General features: G+C 34.5%; 1 protein-coding gene across 8 annotated transcripts in view; it reads right to left on the bottom strand.

Annotated features, from left to right (window-relative positions):
- PUS10 (pseudouridine synthase 10) overlaps positions 1-17,287 on the bottom strand; it is a 63,711-nt gene extending 46,424 nt beyond the window's left edge. For 2 of the 8 annotated variants that reach the window (XM_019717414.3, XM_019717447.3), the window contains exons 1-4: positions 16,802-17,088; positions 13,807-13,947; positions 11,125-11,388; positions 10,307-10,393 (exon numbers count right to left, since the gene is read on the bottom strand). In XM_019717414.3, the coding sequence (XP_019572973.1) occupies positions 10,307-10,393; positions 11,125-11,388; positions 13,807-13,932 (477 nt within the window). In that variant the 5' untranslated portion in view covers positions 13,933-13,947; positions 16,802-17,088. Of the gene's footprint in view, positions 1-10,306; positions 10,394-11,124; positions 11,389-12,696; positions 12,930-13,806; positions 13,948-15,036; positions 15,160-16,781; positions 17,089-17,159 lie in introns of those variants that run through there. The other 6 variants (XM_088796143.1, XM_088796138.1, XM_088796139.1 and 3 more) reach the window with 6 other exon arrangements.
- Positions 17,288-17,345: the final 58 nt, after the last annotated feature.

Raw genomic sequence — 17,345 nt, 5'->3', positions numbered from 1 at the left:
GTAGCCAAAAATTAGAAATGACCTTAATATTCATTAATAGTAGTATGAATAAACTACAGTATATTCATGCAACTGAATACTGTACAGCAATGAAAACAAATTACAGTTCCACATAACAATATGGGTGAACCTCTTAAAAATAATATCAAATGAAAAAAGCCAAGATACAAAAGATAAATTGTGTTATGATTCCATTTTTCAAAATCAGGCCCATTTAAACTCTAGTTTTAGGAGTAAAGACAGTGATTACCTCTGAGGAAAAGGAAAGGGTTAACCACTGGTGAACATAAAAACAAAAACTTATTAAAAAGATAATGCAAATACTTCAAGTCTAGGATTGATTTCAACTTCAAGAACTCACATCATGTAATCTGTGCTTTTTTTTATCAGGCAATTACTTAAAATGTGAAAAATATGAAAGACTAAACAAACTGAAATAAGACTTTATCCAGATGTACAACAAGCTAACCAATTGACAAACTATATCACAGGCTCAGGAAAAAGAGCGTCACTTGTGCTAATGGAATATTGTTTATCTGAATATTCACCTGTAACAAGTGTGATTAAAATCTCTTCAGAACACACATGTGGGACATCTTAATTTTATTTGTAAAATAAGATTCTTTGTAAGCTTTTTGTAACTAGGGTTACATCATGACTAAAAATGTTACTCCACAGAAGTGCCCTGAATACATGTCTACATTAAAAAATGTTTTTTTGGAATACCAATTTAGCATTATGCCTGGTTACCAATTTACTCAATAGGGCATGAGTGCACTTCCTTGAAAGGCAGAGGATTTCTGTGATGCTTTCAGAAATATGACCCAAATTCTTACTAAAATCACTGTCTCATGGTTTCTAACATCAACTTATAGCGATAATATCAAATGAATACCACATGGTCAATACACACCATAACACCCTAGCTTCACAGAAAATTTAAATCCTAGCTATGAATTGAATTCTAAATGGAAACCATTTTATATTCTGATTCTTAATATAAGAATAAAAGGGCTACCTGTATTGACACCTTTCTATCAATTTCACTTCCTTTTGTATGCTTCAAGACGACATTTAAATAAAATCTATATTTTAAAATTGTAAATAAAATCTATTTTATTTTTTTCCCACCCAAGTTAGTTCCTCTCACATTATCTTTGCCCAGATACTCACAGTAACATTTTCAGAGAAAAGCAGATTTCACCAGAAAAAAGAATCAAGGTTTTCAATCATATCAATACTTTAGGTTACTTATATGAATAGCTTTTAAATGATGATGTAATAAAAACAATATGACTCTTTAGTTGGTGTGGTTTAAAAAAAGAAAAAGAAGTATGAAGTGGTGGAGGAGGTAAACCCAAATTCCAATAAATGTGACACACTGGGCAAGCTTCAGTTTTCTCCTCTTTAAATGAGGGTGAGTGTGTGATATGATCAGTGAAGTGGTCTCGATCTAAAAAAATCATCCAAGTATGTCTTCCATCCAATTCACAGATACTGGGGATCCATTAAACTTTCAAATATTAAAAGGGGATAACCTCATATACAAAGGTTGGGAACTCATGGACCCTTTACCCGGGATTCTCAATAAATATGAACAGATTTACACCTGGGGTAGTGGTATGACCAGAGCACTGACAAGTCACAATCATATACCTATTATCACTTTTCAATGAGTGCCCTAAAAAACTTGGATCCCTGTTTTAGGTAATCACCAAGATCTATGATTCTGTGATTCTAATAATGCAGGCTTTCATATACTGGTTTGTACTCACAGGGTCATGCTACTAGAGTTATCTTTCATTAGGAAGATGAGTTTGAGTTGCTGCATATCCTCTGAAGGGCTTTAAAAGTTACAGCCTGTATATCCAAAACATTAACAAGGTTATTATCCCCCCAACACATTCATGAAGAGTCTATTGAAAGATCCTGAAAGGGCAGAGACAGTGATCTCTATAATTTTGCGTGTTTTTCAGTGTCTTATTCAACAACTTTGTAAAAATGTGCTTTGCATGCACAAGTGGATGACAGAAGGACTGGAGCCGATTCTAACCAACAAACCCAACAAAAAAATTGGGCAAATTCTAAAAATTCCTTAGTAAGCTCAGAAAAAGTTTGTTGATTAAAGTGAAACTTGAGTTGGTCTTAAATGGTGAGTGACAGGGAACAAAAACTGATTTAGGCACAGTGCTTGTCATACAAAATAAAAATTGAAAGTCATGGAAAATAAACAAAAAGCAGAAAATACACATTCTAAATCAGAGAGTCGGTTTAATAAATGAAAAAAGCCAGCTCAGGTCTGTATGCACAATGTGAACTTTAAAGTGTAGCTCTCTGTACTTGAAGTCAAAGCAATTTTGTCATATTCTGCCCTATGAGCTAAACATAATTAGAAAACCACTGCTCTTCAGAAAACGTAAGCACATAAATCAATTACACAGGGGGAAAATTACTGGAGTATCCAATTAAGACAGATCCTAGATTAATGGCTGACAGTTTAAGAGGCCTCTATAAATACATGCAAAACTTTTGAATATGTGCATTTTTACATTTTCTTTATATTCTTAATGAGATGATGATCCCAAACTGATTAAGAATCCACAGATTTAAGTAAAAATCCGAAGTCTTTTGAATATCCATTTGTCAGATTTTAAGAAAAAATTTTGTAACTATAAACTGCTACCATAGAAATGGTACTGCTTTTATTTTTTGGCTACTTTTTAGGGCTGTTTATAATTTATAGTGCTTAGAACAAACCATGGAGATACCACAAAGTGTAACAAATGAAAGGAAAAAAGGTTTGATTTGACAAATAAGACGCCAACCATATCAATTTGCATATCAAGAAGTAGGTGTTTTTCATACAACCAAAGTCACATTTAGAGACTATGTTTTTAAAGTCGGTAGAGTGAGCAAGCTATTTCCCACACATACCTCCGAGGAAGAACCAATAAGCCAAGCTGATAGAACAATATTGCCCTCTACTGGACTTCACTAGTAAAGATAAACCTAAAAGAATTAAAAGGACTTCAAAATGTTCACTTTTAAAAAGACTTCATGACACAATGTGTGGGATATAAATGATAAACGTCTAAGCATTGCTTTGTCTTGTGCACCTGAAACTAATAAAATTTAAAAACAAACAAATAAATAAAAAAAATAAAAAAAATAAAAGGACTTCATGGAATGCTGTTCCCATAAATGCAAGTTTAGCCTAATATTAGCATAAGTCTGAGTCATTCATTCTATGGTAATTTTAGTGTAGCACTAATTTAATGTGATGTAGAAGTTTAGAGGAATCAATCATGAATATAAGGTAACATAAAGAAGTAACTATTATACTAAATGTTTTCCTTCAAACTATATAGGATCTTGGAGTTGACAAGGCTGAACAAAATCTCTAGTCTAACCAACTATATGGTGCACATCTTCCTTCTATATATATGTTAAGCAGTTGCCCAGCCTTGGGTTAAACATTCTGGTGATAGGGAACTCACCATCCCTGAAAACAGTCTATCCTATTCTGGATAATTCCTTACAGCTGAAAACTATTTCCCTCCTAATTCTACCTCTGCAGCAGAAAACCCCTCAAATATTTAAGGAGAGCAAATTCATCCCAATAAATCATCTATTCTTCAAATTAAATAACCCAAGTTCCTCCCAGTGGCTCCTGTGACCATGTTTCAGGTGTCTTCAGCATTCTGAATGCGCTTCCCTAAATGTGTATTCATTTTCTATTGCTGCTGCCACAAATTACCACAAACTTAGTGGTTTTAAATAACAAAAATGTATTACCTTACAGTTCTTTAGGTCAGAAGTCCAACATGGGTTTACATATTCAAATTTCAGGAAATTAGGATGTGGGCTACCACAAAATGCCTTCCCATTTGTCCTTGTTCCTCCTAAAGTAGAATGTTCCATCTGAATATGGCACTCCAGGAATGGCCAGCACTGTCAAAATAGGATTGTCACTTTCCAGATACTATACTTTTAAAATCTGGACTAAAATCCAAAGAGGTTATCTATATCACACTCCTAATTCTTATTGGGCTATTAACAAAAACCTCTAAGCCTTGTTTATAAACACAGCTTTTAAGCCACTCCTGCCTCATGCTTTACTTGGCAGTTGTTTTTCTAAACCAAAGTATAAGAATTTATGTTTATTCCTGTTAAATTTCATCTCATTAGATTTTCCCTATTCTTGAGATCTTTTTGGATCTCAATTCTAACACTCAACCTACCTGCTATACTGTCTCAACTCTTGTCACGTACTCCTGTAGTGAGCGTTACCATGATATCATCACTGCCAGAAGTCATGAACAGGACAAGGTATGAAAAGAGTCCTGCAGCACTTCAGAAATCTCCCTGACATTCCGTGATTCTTAAATGTCAATGTGTACACAAATTGTCAAGGGGCTTCTATGCCCCATCTCTAGAGAGTCCGATTTAGGAGGTCTGACACGAGGCCCAGCAATCAAAACCTTTCCCCAAGTAGGTTTCAGGTGTTTGATTGGCAGAGCACATTTAGAGCAACACGGTCCAGTTCGATACCAATTATTAAGCAGCTCCTTTTGGGGGCTGGTCAGTCAGGTACAATCCACCCAACTGTCTTCACATCCTGCTCATGCTTCTTACCCCCTCCAGGAAGTTATCATGAGGAAGAAACCTGGTCAATGACAAGCTGACTTCTGATCACACTGGTGCTACTGTATTTCCCTGCTCTACCAGGACTGCTCCCTGTAGAAGGAAGAAATGATGCACACATGATTTGTTCTTAGTGAACCTGTTTGGTGTGTTGAGAACCAAGTTTTCCTTATTCTCAGTGCCCATAATTTATTCTTTACCTGCTGATCTAGAATCTTGCCAGGGTTTTAGGGTCACCAGTTGGTAGTTAACAGAACCAACTTTCTTCGCCTTTGGAAAACTGGAACTTCTCTTATCTGTTTCCAGTCATTTGGAAAATCTGCTATCTTTTAAAAGCTCGCCAAAGTCATGGACAGCTGGAAGTTTCTAAATCTATCCTGAATGTAATTCATCCAGGCCCGAACACCTGAACCCATGTGGAGACGCTTCGCCATGTGGAGCTTTCATTCTTCCTTACCAATGATCATTCTACCCTTTTCGTTGATGACCATTTTCCTTGACAGAAAGGACAGAAACAAAACAGGATTTTCAGAGTTCTGCTTTCTCTGTATCATCCATCAGCAGTATACCATCAGTTCCAAGTAGCAGATCCATCCCCCTTTCCATATCTTTCTTGCTCTAAACATAAATTTAAGTACTCCAAGTCTTCCTAAGCCATTATTGCAAGACTACCCATCAGAGATTTTATTTTCTAGTTGCTTTTCTTATAGATCTAAGCCTCCTTCTTATATTTGCATTAATTGACTTCACCTTTCATCTATCTCTTTTTTGAAATTGATCTCAGGTTGTCAAAAAAAATCTAACTGTTGGAGTCAGATAATATATACATAGGGGTTCATTAGGCTAGTTTGACTACTTTTGAAATTTTCCAAAATAAAAAGTCAAATAAATATATCTATATAAATACAAATTAAATACAAATGTTTGTAAATAGAGAAAGGTGGAGGGGAAATGGGGGGTATTCCCCATTTCTTTTTCATTGGGATATATTTTTTCCACTAAACTTTCTTTTATTGGTTGGGATAACTTGGTTTTACTTAAAGTCTGAATTGCACTTTCTCTGCACTTCCCAACCCTTTTATCTTCCAGCACAGATTCCTATGCCATTTTTTCTTTTACAGCCTTTTCTTTGGACTGCTCAAAATCCACTTATCAAAAGTCTAGGATATATTAATTATGCCTGTTTCTCCCATCTTATCAGGAATACACCTTTTGAAAGGTTGTCCGTCTCTATTTAGGACTACATTAGTGCCCCCATTATTCTTTAGGACAGTGGTTTGGTCCTTGTACCAGTAGCACCAACATCACTTGTGAACTTGTTAGAAACACAAATTCATGGGTCTACTGACCTACTATAATAGAACCTCTGGGGATGAGGCCTGGAAAGCTCTCCAAATGAGTCCTATGCATATTAAAGTTTGAGAACCACTGCTTTAGGAGAAGAAACTCTTCCAATTCAAAAGCTGTCAGACAATGTGCTTTTAACCAAATGTGATTTCCATCAAGTGCCAGAATACTGGGAGTCCTTCATGCTACTGTATGTATTAACCTTTGTGACGACTTTATGTCTGCAACTCATCACCTCTTCCCTTGGCCAAGGAGCATACAGCACCCTTCCACTCCTATATCTATCCCATTTCTCTCTTTTTAAAATTCTACTCTAGATGGTGTTTAGTATCCTTCCACTCGCAGTATCTCAGCTCTCAATGAAGGTATATAATTTCTTGCTATATCACACTATTATATCCCTCCCTTTAACAAATCTGAGTTTCTTCCCAGACAAGAAAAAGCTGAAGAAGTTCATCACCACCAAACCAGTATTACAAGAAAGGTCAAAAGGACTTCTTTAAGAAGAAGAAGAACAAAATTATAAATATGAATAACAAAATGGCAATAACTACATACCTATCAACAATCACTTTAATTGTAAATGGATTAAGTGCTCCAATATATTACATGAGTCTAAGACTACAGCTAAGAATGCTGTGGTTGACACACAGGGTAAGATGTTGAAATCAGAAGTGATAGATTTGTTGCCAGCACAAACAAGTTAAACAGCTTTTTAAAGAATGGCCATTATTTTGAAATATTTTGTTAGAAAAGAAATCCTGAACAGTCATATCAGTTTGGGTGATTATGTCTCTGATTAGTCTAGAAGAAAATATACATATTAAACTGGTTTTATTTTTAATTATAGAAAATAGGCTTATTTTTATTTGTTATAATAAAGAAAAATTAAAATGATATAGCCTTAAAATGGTGCCTGAAATTCAAATACTAGGACTAAATACACAGAATAAATATGAAATAAAAAAAGAAAAAAGAAAGAAAGAAGTCAGAGAAAGACAAATACCACATAATTTCACTTATATGTAGAATCTAAAAAACAAAATAAATGAACAAACAAAACAGAAATAAACTCATAGATACAGAGAACATTTTGATGGTTTCCACGTCGGAGGGGGTTTTGGGGAAAGAGTAAAAAAGGGAAGGGATTAAGATGGGCAAATTGTCAGTTATAAAAATAGTCACGGGGCTATAAAGTACAGACAGCAAAGGGAATATAGTCAATAATATTGTAAAATGATGATAATGATTATGCTAACTGCAAGCTTTTCTTCACAAGCTTTTATTATTTTTTACTGTTATTTTATTTTATTTATTTTTTATTAGTTTCAGGTGTACAAAACAATGTAATAGTGCTTTTATAATGATGATAAATAAAAACTATAGCTATAGCCAAAAAGGAATTTGTAGGGGTAGGAATATGGAGAGATTAATACAAATTTCATTATTTGATTAAAAAAAAATCTCTTCCTTGGTTCTTTTGTAAGTAGGAATATAATAAATACTAACATGTTGATAAAAAATTATTTGCTTTCTGTGATCATATTTTTCTTCTTCAGAAGTGGAAAAAAGTTGACTCAATTATATATTCCACTCTGAACTATGAGATAACAAGCACCAATCAATTCCATGTATATTAATATGTTTGTTCTACACACAGACAAATTAGTTCTAAGTTTTACAAGATGTAAGTTGAAAAAAAACTACAATGTAGAAGAAACATGTCACTAAAGAAATGACAGAATTTATATTCAAAATGCAAGAAGATTCTGAAGATGTATAATTAATTTAAATTGGGATGTGCAACAAATAAATTAACTGGTTTAAAGAGCAATTTATATCCAGCCTGGCCAATAACATATATCTCAACTTCAAAGAAATAATAAAAGACAGCAATAAAAGAAAGTAACAAAGCACAATAATAAAAGAAAATCACAAAGTGAAACATAAGCACAACTTGCTGAAGAAATACAGGTTGTGAAAAATAGTATACTGCATATAAAACTGCATATTTTAAAAATAATTATTATTCTTAAGAAATGAATGGATAAAAATATACTACTCATTAACAAAAAGGAAAACAATGAGTCACTTAACACACTAAATTATGGAAAGTATTAATTCCCCAATAATTGGAATAGTCGCATATTTCTGCTAAATAATTTAGTGGTTAAAATCAGTTACAAAAAGTAAGTAGAGTTTAAGCAGAATAATTCTATTTTTAAAAGCAGCATCTTCTATTTCTGATATGGAATATAAATGCTTCATAAGTATTCAATATAATTTTAACAATATTAATGTTAATATTGTTAAAATCCTGACATAAGTGATACAAACAATGCAAATTTTAATATAAAAATATAAACTTTGAGAGGAGGAGTTTGGTGGTAAGATATATAAACACACTTAGAAAACATACAACTGACACTTGAACAATGTAGGGGTAAGAGGTGCACCCCCTCCCTACTGTACAGCCAAAAATCGATGTATAACTTTTGACTCCCAAAAAAACAACTACTATAGCCTACTGTTGACTATTAGCCTACAGAAGCCTTACCAATAACAGTTGATTAACACATATTTTATGTTATGTATATTATATATTGCATTCTTACAATGAAGTAAGCTAGGGAAAAGAAAATGTTAAGAAAATCATAAAGAGGAAATACATTTACAGTTATTTATTGGAAAAAAAATCCGTGTATAAGTGAACCCATGCAGTTCAAACCTGTGTTGTTCAAGGATAGACTGTATTTCTTATTCTTATTTTTGTTACTCAAACACTGCAACATTTTGTAAGTCACTCGCTTTTGGAAGTCTGTTTCTCTCTTCCAAAACTGGACACTGAAGATGACTTATCAGTGAGAAATACTTTGATGATGACTGACTAGAAAATGACTTTAAGTGTTTATAAACCTCAGTATGTCATGATCGTCCCCTTTATTCTTCCATTCGCTTAGTTATCTTGTCATCAACAGAGGTACTACTTAAAATCATTCCACTTTTTTTCATTTCTCAGCTTTTATCTATCATGCAACATGTTTTAAATCAATTTTCAGCCTTTCAGGGGCTAATAAACATGCTCACCCAAGGAAAGTAACAATATAAGATGCAATGTGCTGGTGATGCTTTGGGATTCTTAAGGAAAAGACACCTTATACATGCAAATAAATGGATATGTTTAGAACTCGCTGTTGTAATTTGAGATTTCAGAGGTCATTCTCCCTATACTTCTTGTAACAGTATTAACAAAGATAGTTTTATGTTTTCACATAAGTTTTGACACACAAGAATATTATAGTAATGACTACTATTATTTTTTTCACTAGTAAAGGAAAAATATTAAAATAAACATAAGGCTATTGCCCTTTTTCCCACTGACTAAAAGAGATGCCAACTTTTTATATTTTACTCCAGAAAATCAGAAGGTTCATCATAATTGCAATGACCCTATCCTAGGACCATTATAAATATGCCCCAAAGGATCTCTGGAGTCCTGGTCAAATATCTTTCTCTGACCAACATGCCTCACACAGAGCTAATCCTCAATGAATATCCGCTATTGAATGCACACGTTTAAAAGATATGACAGGGGCCACCCCGGTGGCTCAGGCGGTTGGAGCTCCATGCTCCTAACTCCGAAGGCTGCAGGTTCGATTCCCACAGTGGGCTCTCAACCACAAGGTTGCCGGTTCAGCTCCTCGAGTCCCACAAGGGATGGTGGGCCCCGCCCCCTGCAACTAAGATTGAACATGGCACCTTGAGCTGAGCTGCCACTGAGCTCCTGGATGGCTCAGTTAGTTGGAGCGGGTCCTCTCCAACCACTAGGTTGCCGGTTCAACTCCTGTAAGGGATGGTGGGCTGTGTCCCCTGCAACTAGCAATGGCAACTGGCAACTGGACCTGGAGCTGAGCTGCACCCTCCACAACTAAGACTGAAAGGACAACAACTTGAAGCTGAACCGCATCCTCCACAACTAAGATTGAAAGGACAACAACTTGACTTGGAAAAAAGTCCTGGAAGTACACACTGTTCCCCAATAAAGTCCTGTTCCCCTTCCCCAATAAAAATTTCTTTAAAAAAAAGAAAAGATATGACAGTCCTGTGATGAATAAACTAACTTGAACCAATAATTCCTTTTTTCATCCATTCACTCAACATTATTAAGCAGCTTTAATAACATCATGTTTTCAATTACTCAATAAGTACACAAAATGTGAAAAACATAATATGGTGAGGAATTTTTCTACATTGCTATTTTTTGAGAAACTAAGCTTGTACTTCACACGTAGTTTTATGGGGGTAAAGACCTTACCTCTCTTACAGATAGCTGTGGTGGAAAGGAGACTGAAAATACCAAGTTGGTGAATTCAAATCCAGAGGCCTCAACCTTTTGGCACACCTAAAATAGTGTTACATAAAAATTATTTTTATTACATAAAAAAGTATTACATAAATTCCAGGAAATGGCTAAAAATTTCATTAATTTTCATAACATAAATTTTTGGCTCAGATGACACTGCAAAACTTCCAAACTTTCACCTTTGAGTAGGGAATTCTCACTAACATCTTGAATTATTTGCTAACTATGACCCTGAAGACTGACCTCAAAACATCCAGGATTCACCTGCAGAACAATCTGTTGAATGTCAAAATAGTTTTCTATTAGGTTATCCCATGATTTAAAAAAGATTTTAAACAAAATAAAGCCAAATATGGCACTCTTGACACCTGGAAATAAAAGGCATCCCATATTCAATCATATACCTTCCACAGGCTGTAACACTTATATTTTATAGACACTAGTAGGTACAATTAAGAAAGAACTTTAACTCCTTACTGTGTAAAATAGCAACAGGAAAACTGCTATATTTTTCAATTGAGTGGCACTCATGACAGAAATAGTCATGATGGATGGATACATATATCATTAATTTTCAGATATCACATTGACTAAAAAGGTAATATGAGATAAAGAGGCTTTTTTTTTAAATTAAGAAAATGTTTTAATGACCCACTAGCGTGAAAAAGTTGAAATAAATGGCATTGTTCCTTTAGATACAAGAATTCTAGGCCTTGAGACTGAAAATCTCTACATAATTGCACATATAACAACAAAAACAGATTATTTACCTTTTTAATGAACTCTTTTTCACAGAATTCTTGAAGAATTCCTAGGCATACATTGCATACATTTAAATTTGAGTTCTTGGAAGCAGTGCTTCCATCTTCAATAACAGAGACCCTTCCCTCTCCATTTTGACTCAGATTATCAATCCCATCAATCCCAACTTCTAGTTCTTGGAGTCGAATTTTCTTGGAAGGTGGGTTTGGAACTTCCAAAATTAATTCATCTTTTTCAGTTTCCAGAAATTTCTGTAGTTCACCGAGCAACTCCTGGAAAGTTAATTTTAAAAAAAGTAATAACCCTTAGGGTAACATGAAGCAAGAAAACAGGAGTCAAAATTATGATATATCACAGATTTACACAATGTTGATTTGTATCATCTGGAGCAATGAATTAATTTTATTAGCTAGCATTGGTTTTCCAGGGAATTTAAAAGAGAATTACCTAACTCCTATAATAAATGTGTGAATGTTTTTGCAAAAGAGTTTCATATATCAGTGAAGCTACCATCCTAAATCTGAGGCAGAGAGACTCCATTAAGAAATTTATTAATTAGGTTTGTGGTTCTCTTGTGGGGTCATTCACTTGCTAATTTCAGTTAAAAACAACAACAACAAAAAAACTTCCATTCTAGTTATTAACAAATAGAAATACAAATTTAATTTACATTATTGCTAGGTTATTAATCTCACAATTACTAAAACCTCATATGCACAATATTTATTTAATGTGAAATGTGAAAAATTGGACAAAGATTAGAAGTCTATCAAGTAAAAATAATTTCAAGACAAATTTACTAAACAAAGGTAAACAGATGCTGCAACGCTGAAATTTGGCACCATAATTATGAGCCATTTATATGCATTAATTGAAAGAAACCCTCTATTACATTCTCCTTTGCCTGATTTCTGTCAAAATGTTACAAGTGGCATTCCTTTGAAACCATTCTCATATTGCAGACATTCCACTCATCCAAATGCTCAGAGGACTTTTCCTCTACTTTGTCTAAATTAAACAGGCTTTATTATTCAGTTGTTGAATAAATATCCTTTTGAAATTCACTGAGATTACAATTTACTGATTCTAAAAGGAAAAATCTTTCACTCAAATTTAATTCATTTCAGCTCTCCTTTTTTATGTTTAACAGAGAAATACTCAGATATACATACAGACAGGTATATTATGACCTACACAAATACGCGTATGTTTAGATCTATTATGTCAGTATAACAGTATATATACATATATGTATGTGTACACATATAGTTATATGAATAGAACAGATCAAAATTCAAGTACATTTACCAAGAAAATTGTCTTCAGATATTTTCAGGTTTATTTATATAAAATGATACAAACAAAAATTGGTAACACTAAGTCTCTTTATATAATATACATTTTAAATATTACACCATGTATAGAATAATAGATTATGTGTCTGAAAAAACGTGTAAGGACAGTTACATGAAACCAGTCTTATTATTTTATGGTCATAGTGTGTATACATGAATATACACATATATATTAATCATCATAGCATATGTACTATTTCCAGTTTTCAAAGTGTTTTCACATACTTTATTAGACATTGTCCCTTAAAATCCTGTGAGGTGGATGTTATCATCATTCCCATTTACAGAGGAGAAAACTGAAGATGGAAAGTGATGAGACTGGGATTCAAATCCGTGTCTTCTAGCTCCAAATTCTAGGCTTTGGATTCAGACAGACAGTTCATATCCTAGCTTGCTCACTTAATAGCTGTGTAACTTTGGGCAGGTTGCTTAACCTCTCTGTGCCTCAGTTTCTTCATCTGAAAATAGAGACAATCATAGTATGTACTTACCTAATAGATCACTATGAGGATTATATGAGAGGTTGACATATAATAATGCTATAAGAATATTAGATATAATTATTATTTCCAAAATAATAGAAACAACTAATACATAGGAAAAACGACTACTGTTGCTAACTCCTGGGCAATTTTTAAAAATTATAAGAAACTGTGTGTTCATGTTTATACAGCTATATATGTGTGTGTGTATATATATATATATATATATGTATATAATTACTATCTGCCTCTAAAAAAACATCACTATTAGGATCAAATATATTACATATTTTATGTGGAATTATTCTATTAAATGTCAACGCTCTCTGTATTTTACCATAAATGTTAAAGATCTCTGTATATTACTTTTGTTGTTATTAATAGCAGTAAATAATGATTTTGATAATATTTACTTCTAGAGGATTGCAAATGCCTCTGTAAGTAAAATGATAATATAGAAAACAGAAAAAGAAACAAAGGCAACCAAATCCACAATGCTTCCACTTAATAGAAGATCTCAGGACTATCACCCCCGTCTGTTACATCTCACTAATATCTGGTGAGAAGCACTATTTTGTGATATTCTGTCTAGATACTCTTTAGGAAAGGTCTATACAAACAGTAAACACACCAGAGAATTGCTCCACAAAGATCAGACTATATTAAACGCTAGATACAATCACTTAAGAAAGAACTTACATTTTATGGTAATGGAAATTCCAAAATCAACATTATCAGTAATTATTATAGTTTTTTAAATTTAATGAAGTTATGGATAGATATTTGCCTTCTAATGTACAGGTATTCATTTAAAAATAGAAAACCTTTCTTAACTTAAAAAAAATGAAAATACCTCATAGGAAAGTTTGTAAGGTGCAGGAAAATCCACACCACAGAATCTGAAGATACATCTTGGACATGTACCAGTACTGAGCAACAACTGGGCCACATGCTTGTTTTCCTCAGTCAGCGGGAACATATTGAATAATTATAACTAGAAAGAAATAAAAAGTAAAGCTAATGATCATCTTTCGTGTTTTACTTCACAAATAAATATGCTATCACCTTTAGGGATAAAAACTAGCTCTTATTTGAAAAACACTATTTCATACTTTCCAATAATGTCCCTTTCATTATGTGCATATTGAAACATAAGCGTGAAGGAAATTAGATGAATCAGGTAAAAGTTTCTAATTGTCAAGGAATTTAGGTTAGCATTCTGGATTATGATAAAGTACATCAATATAACTAAATCAATCAAAAGAAATAAAAATAAAATAATAAAGAATGGTTTTCTCTGACATGGGTAATGAAAACAAGAGTACAGAGTAAAAATTTGCTTTTTATTTCCATTTAGTATTTTTGAGAACACAGAATAGTAAATTCAATAAACTTTTCCTATTATTAATGAAAAATGAGTTTGCTAGAAAAAAAATCACATAAATCTATATTATATAATACTTGACTAACCCTCATGATAGCCAAGCAGTCAAGTATTTAAAACAAATTGATCAGTAGATCCAAAAATGTCAATTTTACTTTGATGAAATAACTAAATGACAACCACCAGCAAAATGAGACAAATCTTCTTTCACACACAAGTAAAACCTCCAACAAAGACAAATTAAACACAAAATATTTAAGAGTAATTGTTATCTGAAACAAGTTGCTACTTTTTGCAACTTTTTAAAAAAATAAACTCCCTTAGAAACAAATACTACATAGAGAAGAGGGAATCCAATGTAACTTTCTTGTTGCCAGGAAGGAGTGGTACTAAAAATTAAATTACCTAATCAGTCTGTTTGGCAAAAATAGATGTTCTTCTGATTAATGAAGCAGTCCACATTACTTTACAATGAGGAACTAGCAATGTTTTGTAAAACAATGATTGCATGGTAATGTGGTATGGTTTACTGTGGTCACATTGATACAAGACAGTGGTACCTTTTAATTTGTGCAGTTTCATTAATTCAAATGAACTTGCTTAAAATTTGTGGGAGGGTGAAGTTCTTATTAACTGCTTACTATGAAAATGTGATTCTAAGAATTTGTGTTTTTCAGCCCTTTAAAACCCACTACTTACTTGCAAGTTTCTAAATGTTTGTGGCCACTTATCAAGAGTAGATCCTTGACACAAAATAATGAGGAAGACAGGTATATAATTCTATAAAACTCTTCACCATAAAAAACAGTTCAGCAGCCAGGACTACAAAAAAACAAACAACAACAACAAACAGATTGCCTCTCGCTGGGTTCTAATTCAGAGGAATATGTGAGTTGGCAGGGAGAGGAAGAGAAGAAAATTAGGACACACCAGACTGGGAAACACTAATTTAGGGTTGTGTAAGTAAATCTGGGCTCCAGGAAATTTTCATGAAAGTACACAATATTCGGAGAACACTCTCTACATGATGAACTCTGTGTGGTCATTATTTTTGACAAGTGATCTGAATCCTTTCCCAGTCCTTTTAATCTGCTAGTTTGATGCTGAGAAAGGGTTGAGATTCTGTGAGGAGCTGATTATCAGCCTTTAAAGTGTATCCCTCACTGCACTCCCCTCACAGACAAACTGTTTCTGTTTCACCCTTTATTTTATCTTTACTCCTTTCCATTGGTTACAGTCGAGGATTTCATTTAATTCAAAATTAACCTTTAACTCAGAAAGAGAAACAAATAAACCCTCCTCCCCAATAAATAAAGGGATGAGTAAGTGCTTAAAAAGACAGTTTGTATCAATGATTTCCCTGGGGACTGAAGTTAAATAGTTTTATTAAAATGTATACTTTCTTTCCTTCGGCTTAAAGACAATGTTTATTTCTCCAATAGGTTCACTAGAATAAAGCTATCATGCAAGGTATGATACATTACAATCTCTTTGCTCTGAGAAATTCCCACACCTTTTGAGAATTAGGAAACCTCCCGTCCTGAGTAATTTGAAGAGGTCTTAAAACAAAACAACAACAAAAACACTATTGAGTGTGTATGTGTTATTAATTGAATGGACTTAACAAACCTCTCAAGAACACTTTCACTTAGCAACAATCTAGCGGCTTCACAAGAACGTTAACACTGAAAGGAGGAAACACGCCATGCCTTAAATTTGGTTGTTTCATCTTAATGTACAGCACTGAAATGATAGGATTTCATAAAGACATCAGAAATCAGTTGTTCCATATGTTTATTATCTTTGAAAGCAAGCCCTGAGAAATGCATCCCATTGTTGGTTGCCTTTAAGATTTTTTGCTTTCTGTTTACGTGTTTGTTTTACAGAAGGAAATGGAACCAGTCATTGCAACAAAACTTCCTCCCATGTGTCAAGATCCCCAATGGGACAGAGTCCTTTCTCCAAAACCAATAATAACTAGCCCAGACTCTGGATTACTGGAGGAAAGGATGAACTTTTTTTTCACCTCTCGGAATATTACAGAAACAATTCATTGCAAATAGGGAAGGAGCAAGGCATGTGAAAAACCACCAAAACAACCAGGCTGGCTCACTTCCCGTGATATTTTAAAACTCATTCCATACTGAAGGGTGTCATTCGTCTCGTGGGGGTGGGGTGGGGTGTGGATTTCCAAAGAAGGAGGCGCTGACAACTCCATTTCGCTACGCATGCACTTAGCTGTGGAATCTACTCTAAACTCCCGGAAATTCATCCAAGATCTAACCTCGACTCTCTTTTTTTAGCCAGGCAAGACCTTCCCCCCGCTTCGGTCAAGTTCAAAAAACTTCCCACTCAGTCATCCTTGCTAACAAAGATCCTCCACGCAGGAAGAAAACGATCCCCTCCATCCACACCTCTCCTGCACCCAGTCCGCAGCCCCTCACCTCAGACCTCCCTGCCTCACCTTCTCCCACGACGCCGGAGCCTGAGATTTAACCCTTTACGGTCCTCATAGGGAACGGGGAAGACTAAAGACAACGCACCTATTGCGCTAGAAATTGTGTTCCCCGAGGAAACGAGAACTTTAGAAACGAAAGTACCAGCCCCCTTTCGGGAGGACTGAGTGAACTGTCCCCTGCTTGGTAGCAGAAATACCAGTAAAACCGCCTGGCCTGCTGCCACACACCCCGCCTCTCCCGCGGGTGTAGGGGTGCCTGGAACGCAATTCCGGGCCTAAACAAGACAAGTCGCAGAGAAGCCTCCGAGAGACTCCGCTGTCTAAGACATTGTAGCGGCTGCCCGAAATATCGATGAACCCTTACCTTATCGGTGAAGTTTAGAATAGAAATTCTTTCTAGGGCAAATGAGAGCATTCCCCCGCCCTACCCCCCACGAATTAGTGACATCCTCCTGTCCTCTGGTCCTAGCTGGCAAAACACCACAGCCAAGTATTGACTGCTGGTGTGGGCCGGGTAGAAGGCTCGGTGTTCTGCCCATTGTGCCTGGTG

The sequence above is a fragment of the Rhinolophus sinicus genome, chromosome 2, assembly GCF_057876585.1.
Source record: "Rhinolophus sinicus isolate RSI-liver-muscle chromosome 2, RSI-T2T, whole genome shotgun sequence".
NCBI classification, from domain to species: domain Eukaryota; kingdom Metazoa; phylum Chordata; class Mammalia; order Chiroptera; family Rhinolophidae; genus Rhinolophus; species Rhinolophus sinicus.
This window is presented reverse-complemented; position numbering and strand designations above follow the sequence as displayed.